This window comes from Myiozetetes cayanensis, unplaced genomic scaffold, assembly GCF_022539395.1.
Source record: "Myiozetetes cayanensis isolate MyiCay16 unplaced genomic scaffold, myiCay2020 scf15, whole genome shotgun sequence".
Lineage (NCBI taxonomy): Eukaryota > Metazoa > Chordata > Aves > Passeriformes > Tyrannidae > Myiozetetes > Myiozetetes cayanensis.
The window spans coordinates 12,327,651-12,341,103 of NW_026087159.1; the positions used below are offsets into that span (position 1 = coordinate 12,327,651).

The 13,453-nt window shown below is 38.6% G+C and overlaps 1 protein-coding gene across 1 annotated transcript; it reads right to left on the minus strand.

The window, feature by feature from the left end:
- Positions 1 to 9,858: 9,858 nt before the first annotated feature.
- On the minus strand, positions 9,859 to 10,860 carry LOC126637204 (testis-specific serine/threonine-protein kinase 2-like). The gene has a single exon (XM_050310223.1). It carries the CDS (start codon positions 10,858 to 10,860, stop codon positions 9,859 to 9,861), a length of 1,002 nt encoding a protein of 333 aa, XP_050166180.1.
- Positions 10,861 to 13,453: the final 2,593 nt, after the last annotated feature.

Consider the following 13,453-nt stretch of genomic DNA (forward strand, 5'->3'; position numbering starts at 1 on the left):
GCAGCACTACTAAACATGCAGTGCCATCCTCACATCCAAAAAAATTCAAATTCTTACAATGCTGCATTAGTAGTTCTTTAGGAAGAAGTGGAAATGACATCTTAAGAAAGGAAAAAATTAAGAAATCTGACCTGGGAAGTGCTCCTTGAACTTCACAGCTGTGCTTAAATATTCTTTTAACAAAATGATTTATTCTAAACTTCAGAGAAAAAAGCTGCATGCAGGAATATTGTGCCAGAGCTTCCAGAATGAGAGAGGATTCTCAGGGAAGAACATCTCTGTTGGTGACACACTCAAGAAGGGCATGTTGTGTATTGAGGCCTTGTTCTTGCAGTGCTATTTTTCTGTCTGCCTCATCTGGCTTGCATCCCACATCACAGGCAATGTTCTTAATGTACAAAAGTAATTACAAAGGAAAGTCAAAAGCAAGTGTTTGACATTTACTGTTATTTATTGTTGGGGTGGTTTAGCGTTGATTTGTTAATCAATTCTTATATATGAATAAAAGGTTAAAGTAGAACCTTTCATGGAAACACGTGATAGCTGACCTCAAAAACTTTATTTGGAATTTTTGAGAGCAAGCCAACTTCTAAACTTCGTAATGGATCACAATCTTTTAATAGTAATTTTTTTTCAACTGTAACTTACTAAAAAAAAGATTTTTTTTTCTTTAAAGTCTTTCCATTCAGACTTATTGTAAAATGCATTGCTTTGACATCTTTGTCACTTCTGAATGAATTCAGGTACCTCCATGCAGTCAACTGACCTTGCAAAAGTGTGTTAAAAATTTTCCAAGTCTGGATAAACCAGTTACACTTCACAGCCAAACTACCTCGATTATGACACTGTTTTGAGTTGCCTGCTGTGCTTTGATATATATTTCTATTTTCTATATTTCTATTTTCACTTTGCCTTTGTTTTCATAGGTACACTCTAGAATCTCATTCTTCAGGGCATACTTTTTCATTTTATAGTGTGTTTTATTTTTAAATACTCATTCTCATGTTGTCTGGATTTTTGGTTTTCTTTTTCCCACACTATTGGTTCACTCTAAGGTGTAAATTGGTGGTGATATCTTGGAAGTCCACTGCCCTCACCAAAGCAAAATTACTAAGAGTGGGTGGAGAATCTGAGTTTGAGATTCTAACATATTCAAATAAACTATTTTCCAGGAGAGAGGATTTACATTCACTTCCCCATTAGGAGTAGCAATACATTAATTTGGGCTTTTAAGGATTCCTGCTTCATTGAGAATAATAAACCATTGACTGTAATTTATAAAGCAGTGATCTAGCTGCTTGATTTTTATGTAATCCTGAGTCTATCATCCATAGGTAAAGCATTACTGATTAAAGTCTTTTATAGCACCATGAGACAGTAGAATTAGCCCTGAGATCTTGCTCCAAGTTTCACTGATTAGGAAATATGAGTGTTTCAATAGTGACAATGGTTGAGATCAGCTAAAAGCATACATGAAATAACTCTGTTCCTCTGAAAAAAGGAATAATTCAATATTCAGTGGGCTAGACTGCTACAAAAGTGACAGTACATTCACACATTCAGAGTGTGAGAACCACTGTGTTTGTCATTAAGCCAGCACATTCTGTGGTTTGGGCTTTGCTTTGCCATCTGAAGAACTAGACTGATAACAGCAATGATTATCTTTTTCAATAGGACCAGCAGCTCTTTGTCAATCTCCAGTTCTTGGACTGTATAACAGCACGTTGAAACCTTCCCACTCTACTACCAAATTGGTGTAATTTCCAAAGAACACAGACGGGAAGGTAAAAGCAATTAGCAACCTTCCTGCTTTGGCCTTGTGATCAAAATTTTCATGGTAATAAGCGAAAAAGTAACCACAGCAGGAAAATGCTACAATAATCCATCCAATTAATGTAGTGTTAATTATGGCACAATTATCTCTTTTTTCTTTTTTTTTTTTTCCCCACATCTCCTATTCAGTTTTGTTCTATTCTTGTCTGATAAGGTAGATTTTTCTATTTGTTGGAAGAACTTGGTTAAGTAATGAATGTCACTTATAGACCACTAAGAAAGTAAACTGTACCAAAGAAGATTTTAGAGCCACACTTGACAGATACCTCAAGAGCCCTTTCATACTGCTGCACTTGGTTTCTCTCCCTACAGATCTCCATCTCTAGCTTGTTTCAATTCTATCAGTGCTTTGTGTCAGTTGAAAGACCTTATTTACCTCAAAAAGTGAAATGATACTACTTTTACTTGTAGAGACAGAATGGAAAAAAAATTGGCAAAACCAACGATTTCTTTTTTTAATGTCCTTGAGGTCCTATACTAAATTGGAAATGCATATTTATGATTTCTGAGAAATTCTGTATGACTCAAGCTGTAGGGTAGAAATAAAACAGAAAACCCAGATGTACTCAAATTATTACAGAATTGATTGAATATCAATAAAAATTTAATAGAATAACATGTAGCTTTTAAAGAGAAAATGGACAAAAATATAAATTACTGTAATAGTCCAAGGTGACATCTAATTTTTAATCTTAGAAATTATTTTATTCCAAATGAATCATATTTAATTTTATTTCCTCTCATTTTGATGCTGGTGCTTTTCTAACTGCAAGGCATCAATGGAAGCAGATCTAATTGCTTGACTTTTCCTTAAGGTGCTGTCAGTAAAGCTGGCTGTTGTGGAACTATTAAAAGTGTTCAGTATTTTTTACTACACAAGAACTTTTATTGAAGTGGGGTGAATTAGAATATCAAATTACATTGTGAAGTTCCTCATTAAAGGGATAGAAAAGCTAACGATCCCCATTGAATCGATTTTATTTCAGATAGAGTACAATGAGTACTTGGATAATAGACCATTTCTGAAACTTAGGAAAATTTGTCTTTTGAATAAATTAATGTTGGATACTCTTTTGTGCGCATGCAGATTTTGAGTGGTGCTACATTATGTGGATCAGACTTTGCCTGATTGCAGGTGTTCAGGTGGTGGCGCTTCTGGGAAAGACTAACACAAGTTCTTCAGTAATCCTTGTTGTGGTCAAGTCAGGTTCTGTGGAACGAGAAAGAATCTGCTTTCTTTAAGAGTTAAGGATGTGGGTGAAAAGCTGGCAATCTTTGAAGGAATTTTTTCTTCCACATCTGTCCTATGTGACTTCAGGACAAAATGATCTCATATAATCTTTCTAATTTCAGTATCAAAATAAATGGCAGATTATACTAATCTTTCACTAAACATGCAGAGTAGAAAAGTCAATATTAGCCATACCACATCTCTCCTTTTAAAAGGCAGTTGTTATGTTTAACTTCTTGGTTTTACATGGTCCTGCAATGAATAACCTTGTATTATTTTTAACTGTGTCCTTAAGCAGAGCTCACTGAAGCCAAGCAGAACACTCTTTATGACTTTAGAGTGCTTTGGATCTATCAGTTACCTAAATATGGCCTTTTTATTGTTATAAATCAATAAATCTGTTGCTCTGGAACATTTTCGAATGTTACCCTTGAAATAGTTACTTATTCACTGAATGGCCGACTTACAGCAAATCACAATGTTGCCAAATTGCTTTGCATTGGTAAGTCCCAATTTCATAAATGTAATAGATCTTTACAATTTGCCCTGGCAATGTGCCCTCCCAGACCAGGAAGCCAACTGTGCCCTGGGCTAGGTTGGGCTAGGGCAAACCAGTGTGACCAGCAGGCTCCTCTACTCTCCTCTGGTGGGACCACACCTGGAGTACTATCCAGCTCCGGGATCCCCACTACAGGAAGGACAGGGACTGATTGGAGTGAGGCCACAAAGATGCTCAGAGGGCTGGAGCACCTTTTCAGCCTGGAGAAGAGAAGGCTTCAAAGAGGCCTTAGGTTCTTTTGTACACATGGTCCTGTGTCTAGCTGTGGAAGAAGCAAGCCCTAGAAAACATTCAATTTTGCTCTGTTTTATTTCTTTTATACATCACTGCTCAGTTGAAAACACTATAGTCTAACCAAATCAAGATAAAATTTTGGCCTTCTTTCTTTAACTTATTTGGAAAATAATGAGCTCAAAAATTCTCCTTCCTTCCAAGAAATATTTATTACTAAGAAAACCTGTTTCTGCAACACATTGAAATATATACAAGAAATAATTACTGTAATAGGCCAAGCTAGCTTTGCTTTGATGTAATATTTTCCCTGAAGGAAAATAATAAAAAGACTAATGTATACATATTCATTAAAAACCATCTGAATGTGTAGTTCCTCGGTGGATTGCCTGTGCTTTACTATAATCTAAAGCTCAGAGCTCTGTATCAGAAAAGCAGAGATTTCTTTCTGATTAACCCAAACAATTTTCTTAAAGTGCAGGTGAATATATCCTGAGAAGTGTTTTGCTGGGTTGATGTTTCTGAGTTAAACTGTATTTAAAAAAGAGACATCTCAAGGCTGACTGCTGATGTTGAGCAGGATTTGTAAGGATAAACTCTTAGAACAAGCTGATGCTGCGGAGCAAGGAAACAGTTCTATTTTATTTACTTTGAATAGCTTGATGTGTGTAACAAAGATATTGTAGTCACCAGATTTGTTTGTTTGGGGTTTTTTTGTTTGTTTGTTGGGCTTCTTTTTTAGTTAGACTTGATCAGAGATGGAAAAAGCAGATAGGCAGCAGTAGTAATTCCATATAGTTCATGACTGGTTTAGATCACTTTTGTGACAGATTTCTGTTTCTCAGTGGCTTTGTTTAAGACACAGATGCCCAGATTTTTAACAATAATTAGGCACTCGGTGCTTTTAGGAACTGAGTGTTGGATATGTTTTAAAAGTTCCACATTGATTCTGTGCTTCAGTTTCACTTTCTATAGCTGAGATAATAATTACTTCTCTTCTTTAAAAGGATATCGTGAGATAAATGTATTAAATGCTACCATGGGCATGGAACTTAGTCTATTCTGATATGTCTAACACAGTCTAGTAAATTAAGTACCTAATGTGTCTAGATGCCCTCACCTTGAAGAAATTGCTTAGGTAAAACTTAGCATAATTTGAACTATCTCTGTAAATAAGATGAGGCTTTAGGTGCTGATCCAAATAACAATACCAAAGACTCCAAGTGACTTGAACAAACTTTGATTCAGGTCCATTAAAATTTGTCATTAACAGGTTTCAACACACAGGTTCCACAAATTAATTTTAGTTCTGTTGTGTTTCTTTTGAATAATCTTGGTTTGTTTTGGTAGGACTGTTAGGTGCTCAAGAAGTTTCACAGTATCTGAACTGAAATATTTGACTTTGTTGTATTTATGAAGCCCTAATGACTGGGACAGTTTCTGTTTAGGTCAAAGGAGTTTTATTTTCTGAGACAGTAAATATCACTGCTATTAAGGGCAGTCATTCATTCCTTTACAAGCTGTCAAGTGGCATGATAAGGTGCTATTACCTTTTCTGTGTTAGGAGAATCAGCAAATATTTATTCCCTCCAGTGCTGCTTTAACCCTTATTTCTTGTTCCTTCTATCCCATTGCACCTTGTCATGAATGGGCTTGTAAGAGAGAACCAACAGTGAACTTTACTAATGTAAAACAGTGAGTTAACAAAATTCCATGGCAAATGTGGCAGTGCTTTAACAAGATTTGGTGGCAAGATACATTTGATTATTTACTACCTGGAGGACAAGGTCTGTCAGGGAGACCCTTCCACTGAGTCATGAGTTTCAGGAAGGACCCCCTCGTTTTCTAAACTTCTCAGGCTGCAGCTGGATCCAGTCGTAGCCCCAGACTTGCTTTGTGGTTTGTGTCTACAGGATTGCATGTGCACGATCATTCTTTGTATGAGTTAGCTAAGATTTCATTTAATTTAGCAAGCTATTGATCACTTACTGAGGATCTGTTGTGGCAGGGAATCTCTCAGCCTTGAGGAGTAACCTTGGGAGTTATCCTTACTCAAGGGGATATCCTGGCGTGCAGCCCAGCGCCACGTGGGTGAGCTCGCTGGGCCCTGGGCTGTCCACCGCTTATAAAGCGAGATGATTGACTTATTGTGATATTTGCATACTGGCAAGACTGTCTGGGTTGCTGTTCCAGACAGCCCTTGGCTGTCCTGTAGCCCTCTGTCCCCCCAAAGTCCTCAGGAAGCCGGATGCAGGCACCACAACCCCCACTGGTGGTTGTGGCAGGCAGGGGGGGGAAGCACACTGTCACACTGCCAGCAAATTAAAAACAAAACCTGGTCAGAGAAAATGCAGGGATGCTCCAGGACACTGGTGTGTGCTGCCCTGTACACAGTGCTCCTGGTCAAGCTGGCATGGGGCTCTGCCTGTGATTGCTGTGCAGTTCCACCATAATGTGCTATTTTGCACCAACCCCCAAATGAATCCACAGGAATGGTCCCTGCTGTGTCCTGAAGCACCTCTGATGGCTCTGCAGAGCCCACCGTGACCATGTTTAAAGATCTTATTTTGGAAATAGTGTCTGTGTGAGCACAATAATTAATTCTCACTGAACTAGAAACTCTTGCAGGAGTTGAAACCTTGCAAAATTTCGTTATGAAGCTGGGTCTTGAAATACACATCAATATCACGCACGGCGTTTTCAGCGATGGGACTGAGGATTTTTGAAAAATTGTAAATTTCTGAACTTTTTTTTATAATTGAGTGTCCATTATGATTCATATGGCTCTGAGTGCCCTAGCAATGAGCATAAATGAAGGCAGATTCTTATTTATGCAAAACTAAGAATCCAATCCCTCTGAATGAGTTCAAGTGATTTTTAAATATAGACAAAGAAAATTAATTCAGTAGTTTCATTATCAGTATTCCAGTAAGTACTAGAAATAATTTTATTTTCAAATTAAATCTATGGAAATGAACAAAGCTCATAAAATTAAGAAATATAATTCATCTTTAAAGTTAATTTCTTAAACTGTTCTAAGGGCAAGCAAGATAAAATGTCTGAGTGAGTTTAATCTTAGATTTATCAAGGTCAATAAAATTAGGATTCTTTACGTTATAATGTTAATACAGCCAAAATTTAAATAGTTATCTTAAACATTTATTATGACTACTGTATCTGTAAGATAAAAACCATTAATTTTAAGTGCCAACAGTGTAAGATAAGGAAGTGTGGACACTTCTAGCTAAGGAAAAGATGACTCTAAAATTCACTTAATCATGGACTTATAATGTGTAGAGGAAAGTACAAATTAAATTTTGTTCTGAAACATTAGTTAATACAACAATCTCCATTTTCATTCACCAATAGTGGGTCCATGGTATTAATTACTCTTGAAATCTGGGAAAGCTGAGGTAACTGAGGAGAGGCCAAGTTAGCTGAGGGTGTTTAACCTGGTCAAAAGGAGGCTTGAGGAGACCTTAATGCTCTGTACAGCTCTCCTGGAAGGAGGCTGTAGGCAGGTAGGGGAGTGGTCTTTTCTCCCAGGCAGAAGTGAAGGCATGAGGAAACAGCCTCCTGTTGTTCCAGGGGAGCTTTAGATTAGATATGAGGAAAAAATTATTCACTGAAAGGGTGGTCAAGCATTGGAACAAGATGCCAAGGAAGTGGTGGGATGACCATTCCTGGCAGTGTTCAAGAAATGTGTAGATGTCATGCTTAGGGGCATGGTTTGGGGGTGAACCTGGCAGTGTTGGGTTTATGATTGGACTTGATAATATAAGAGGTCTTTTCCAGCCTTAGTGATTCTCTGATCTACAACTCACGCTCATTTTGGCAGAGTTATAACAGGATACAGTTCATCCTGTTGACTGCATTCAATTGAAATTGTGGTTTTAGTATGCTTAGTTTGTTCCATTGTGATGTTCAACAGTACAGTTCATAGGTCCACTTTTTTTCCAGAAGTTTTTTAAGAATCATATATACTTGTCTTCAGTGGCAAGCCCTTTCTTACTGAGAGAATTGGAATAAAACCGAATTCCCAAGTTATCCAGAATTGCAAAATGCACCCTCCTTACACATACTTCTGGTGCTTTTCTTACAGAATTTACACTTAACAGGGTAGCTCACATCTGTAATAAATTCAGCTGGGAAGTCCTCTGGGTAAGAAAACTGTCCTGCCTTTTGATTTTTGACTGTGCACTTAGACATATTTTGGCCACAGACACAGAATGTGCCTGAACTGCCTGACCTTTAAGAGTAGTCTGGGCATGGATATGCATTGCTATGTGGAGGTTTGTGATCCTGGCTAAGGGGCAGCCAATACTCAAGGACGAGGTGCAACACTCTTTGTGACACATCCAATGTGATCATTTCCTATCACGTTGTCCCCTCCTGTCTCAAGGTGTCTGACAATGCAAACTTCACCCACGAGGCAAAGGTAAAATGGAACAAAAAATATTGCCCCTGGCTTTCCCTTCTTCTTTGCTGCTGTGTTTTGGCCCCAGGTTAAATCAATTAAGAACTTGTCTTTTTAAGGCAGCAATTCAACAGAAAGCTTAAAAAAAAAACCTCAAAAGCTTCATAAGTTCTGCTTTGTTTGTATGTTATTAGCAAAGTGTCCTTTCAATGGCTGTGGCTTCTAAACAGCGTGACAGTGAAAATACATCATGTTAATGTTCTTCTACCACTAGCAATGAGTGTTAATTAGAGCTGTATTTTGTTTAGTCTCTCTTTGGATTATTTAGGATAGTAATAAATTCAGCTCTGCTGAATGGCTGTTTGTACAATCCATCTTTTAATTCAGTCTTTGAGGTAGAAGACTATTCAGAGTAAGGTTCATAATTGTTCCAGAGTGCATTTGATTTCTTAGCATCAAAAATCATCTCTTATTTCATTAAGCAAACAGTATTTTTCCCCCAGAATAGATTTAGTTGCCCACACTTACTAAATGGAAATAATAGTTTATGGTTAATGGGTGGAATGTGGTTTTTTTTTATCTGATGGCTTTGTCAGTGGCAGTATTTTCTGTTTGATTTTTTTACATAATATTTTGATGGACACAGCATATTTTCTGTAAAATGTAAAGGATGAAATAATTGCTAAACATGAATTCTGCCTTGTCAAATTGTATACTAGAGCTCTTTTTGACACTTGACTACTTTTCACGAGCACTATTTCTCTCTGCTTTACGAGGAGTTAAACTTGGTAGCCTGACTCTATCTAACTAATACTATATTATTAATAGGTTATCATTTGTGTGCATGCCGTTATTTTTTTAAATATGAGGCTAAACAAACATAGCACTGAAGTTTGAAGTTAGATGTTTTGTTTCTAATGTAATATTTCTTGTTGCCAAAGAAACACATCTGTTATTCATGGATGTCTCTTCCTCAGACAATACATTCAAGTTAAAAGGCATCTGATAATTGGATTCTTTAAAATTTCCCTTTCCTAATTAATGAAAATTTTTCCCCCATTCCTTTTGGCTTAAAACCTGGGTTATGGTGCAACTGATTTGTAACCTTGTTAATTTTTAATTATATGGGGATGGTTTATATTAGCCATTATTTGTTAAAAGTCTCAAATTTGAAAGGTAGAAAAACCTGTGCTGAACTGGAGGAGAGAGAAAATCAGTTCAATTTCATGATTCCTAGGCAGTACATCTGGGAAGATCCTATAGTCTAAGTAATGAAATAGTTATAAAATTGTTATAAAGTGCACTACTTCTGATTTTTGAGCTCTTCAAAAATTTGCATTGTCATGTTTGAAATACATTCCTCTTCCAGGTATTACACACGAAGTGCTCCTCTGCAGTTCACTTAGATGCTCTAAAACTTCCCTCCCTCACTGTTTCCCCATGACTTTCATAGTCCTGGCTCTGACAGTGCTACAGCACTTCATTCAAATGCAGAAGAGGGGACAGAACCATGTGTATATTGAGACATGGCACAGATTTTTAGACAGGTTCCCTTTAATTTCAGTTTAAACTAATGCAGTTCCCAACTTAGGCAAGTTTGTGGTTTTGTTGAAATAAACCCCCCTTAAGAGGATCCGATTTCCTTCTCCAGTCCTTATACTTGCGCAGAATGGGAGTTGCCCTTCTGTTTTTGCTCAGGTTTTTTCTTGCACAGGCTTTGGGATTGCCCTCTCCTGCAGCTAGCAGAGAATGAGAGGGCATGGATTTTGGAGCCTGCAACCAGGGATGTCGCAAAACTTCATCTATGCACAGTCTCTGAGACACATCAGGCTGGAGCAAGCGAGAAATGAGGTTCTTGCACTCCACGGACAGGGGTTTGGTCTTGAGGAAGGGAATCTTTTGTTGTTTCTGAATCTGGAGCATTTCCTTGACATTAGAACTATCAAAAGGCTGTGAAGCATAGAGCATTGCATACAGGATGATGCCCAGGCTCCACATGTCGGAAATCCTGGGGTCACAGGGAACGTGCTCAAGCAGTTCGGGCGCTGAGTACGCCAGAGACCCGCAGAAGGTGTTGCTGAGAATGGTTTTTCCATTTTTGTCCCGAGACAAGGGTTTCGAAAAACCAAAATCCGTCAGCTTGAAGTTAAGATCGTTGTCAAGAAGGATGTTGTCACACTTCAGGTCCCTGTGAGCAAAGTCCGAGTCGTGGCAATGCTTGATGGCCGAAGCCAACTGCTGGAACTTGATGCGGGCGACGCCCTCCTCCATCGGTCCCTTGACGCTGAGGTAGCTCAGGAGGCTCCCCTTTTCCCCCAGCTCCATCACGATGTACACCTTCCCGACCGACGTCTCAAAAATCTCGTAGGTCTCGATGATCGAGGGGTGGTGCAGCCGTTTCAGAGCCTCCATTTCCCTGGGGAGAAACTTCTCCAGGACGTTCTGAGAAATCTTCTTCTTGTCAATGATCTTGATGGCCACTTTGCGCTTCAGGTTGAGGCTGTAGGCGCATTTCACCTTGCCGTAGGAGCCTTCCCCTAGCGTGCTGCCGAGGCTGTAGCCCCTCTTCCTAAGCACCACAGCGTCCATGGTGGGGGAGCCGCAGGGAGCTGCCCCAGCGGGAGCTGCGGCGCGTCATGTGCGGTGGCCGGTGGCCAGTGGCCCCAGGTGGCTGTTTGGAGCCACACTGGTGTGGCGGGAGTGTCGGGCTGACACCCCAGCACTGAGCACCGGGTGATCTCATGGACAGTTGCCCCTGCCCAGGCCGATGGAAACGACCTTTCTGTCCTTGGAGCTGCTCTGTGACGTCGTGGAGGGCAGGGGTTGCAGCCTGCATGGTTGCAATCAGAAAATGGAGCTAACCTCTTAAAGAGATATTTCTCTTTTTAAGATGGCCAAAGTAGCAAGCAAATTATTAAGTCTTAATTTTGTAATGCTGTTTTTCAGTTACTATATGACAGTATATCCTTATTACAACATAATGTGTTGTTTTTGCTGGATTTCAGGGGAAAAGAAAAGGAGAGGGTGGTTTTAACTATCTGAGGACTGAGAATTTGTGGGGTTTTTAATTTTTTTGGTGGTATGGTAGATCCCAATTTGTTCATAAATGTTATTTGTTGGGCTTGACTGGAATAACAGGTGACTGATCCAGGGACTGCCAAGGAGTACTACAAGTTCGGTGTATTATGTTAGCATTGGTATGAGCTTTCTCAAAGTCTGTTCCTTATTTCACAAGAAATTTTATGGAAATCCAGAACTGTCAGTTCAAATAATCTTTCCATACATGCAGTTTTCTTTCCTTGCTTTTAGCAGCTTGTGCTGGTGAAATTACTGACAAGTCTTGGAGGAAAGTTAGTTTTTTATCAGCCACTGCAGACTGTAGTTGTGTTCCTGCTGAAATACTCAGAGTTGTTTTCAAATTGATGGTATCCCTTTAAACTGAAGTTAAGGTTTAATTGATCAGTCTTTGAGGTTACTGTAAAAGTGAACAAACCAGAAAGCTTAATTACAAGTCTGGAGTGATAGTAGTTCTGGGGGACTAAAACTTTTTTTTTCCTCACGTTAAGTGGTGCATGTTCTTATTTCACTGAGACTTGTTTTGAGTTTAAGGATGATTTACAGTGGATATTTAGTACATGCTGCTCTGCATGTTTTTGCTGTAGTGTTTAAACAACCATATGGAAGGGAAAATACCTTCAGATTTGGGGAAGGGGCAAAGAGCAACTTCCTGATGGTATTACAGAGAAAATGTTCTTAAGGGCATGGACAGGTATAATTTCAAATTATAGGTTTAACTATTGAGCATATCATACCTTTGTCTGACCTGAAGGCACAGCCAGTACCTGAACTGTGAGAGGGAAGGTGTAAGTTGTGATGACATTGGGAAGAACAAAGAAGAAAAATCTTTAAAATACATGCAGTAGTGCATAAAGATTTACAGTGGACTATTACATGTGGTTGTTTCCAGGGCATTAATTTAATTGGTTCTTTTCAGGTGTAAGTAGAAATGTGGCCTTGTGTTAAATGCCAGATAGCCTCATATCACCCACTCATGCTTAAAACCACTCCAGCTTCTATTGTAGATGGCTTGTCTTCCTGTCAACTTGTTAATTCTTTGGGAAATCTGTCTTGTATCTAGACACTTCTATATTTGGTACAAAGTACCTGAAATGTATCATGTACACTCTGCCTGTTGCTTCAGCATCTTCTCATAGCCATTCCTTTGAAATGCATAGAAGGAGATGCAGGAAAATATTAATTTTGGTGAAAGTATTAAGCAGTGATTGCCACCCGAGCTGTGTGGTGGCACCAAACAGATTGCTCCAACAGTCTCTTTCTTCTCACAGTGTTTTGTTTTAAGGGCATGATCAAGTTTGTATGGAAATGCTCACATTTTTACATAATTACATATTAACATAAAGAAAAAGGTGTGGTTTTTTTTTAAGACAAAATTGATTGCCAAATTCAAATGTATCAAATTATCTATGATTTTTTTGAGTAATTGACTGCTGGCATTGTCCCATGCAATAGATCTGGAGAGTGGTAGATATTGGTTCCCTGCTCTGTAAGATCAGTTCTAATACCACCACAGAACTGATGGATCAAGAGTCTATATTCAGCAAAGCACTTGGTTCTCCCAGTGTTAACTGTGGTTAAACTTAATTAGAATCCAAGTGAGAAGTCAGATCTGTTATTAGTTAAGTAAATTTTTGTGTCTGTTGGTGATAATGTAAGATTTTCTTTCACTAAAGTAGCTTATTGATATTTAAGTAGAATTTGGACTAACACTTAACATCATCATATTAACAAATTTACCAGAATATTTTTTTTTCTGGTGTACATCTGTGTCAGTTGCAAATGTAATAGACTCAGGGCTTTAACGATGCAAATTAAATTTTCCAGTGAGAGAAATGCCAATATAGGCCAAGAATTAATTCTGAATCCAAAGGGGGAAGAGCAAACTATTAATTCATTACATGTGGCAGAAGCAATTCAGTACTTTCCTTTAAGTTACTGTGACATTTGGTCTTAATGTAGTAATCTGATCCTTTCTGTACATACTGTGCTCCCTTTACAGTTGCTGGAGTTCTCATCTCCCAAACAGACCTGGTTGTACGTTGCCTTCTTTATTATTCCTGTGCTCCTGTCATCCTCTTTGCATAAACCTCTTAGGTCAGCTGAG

Coding starts and splice junctions, on each gene's coding strand:
- LOC126637204 (XM_050310223.1), bottom strand. CDS start 10,860: ATGGACGCTGTGGTGCTTAGGAAGAGGGGCTACAGCCTCGGCAGCACG.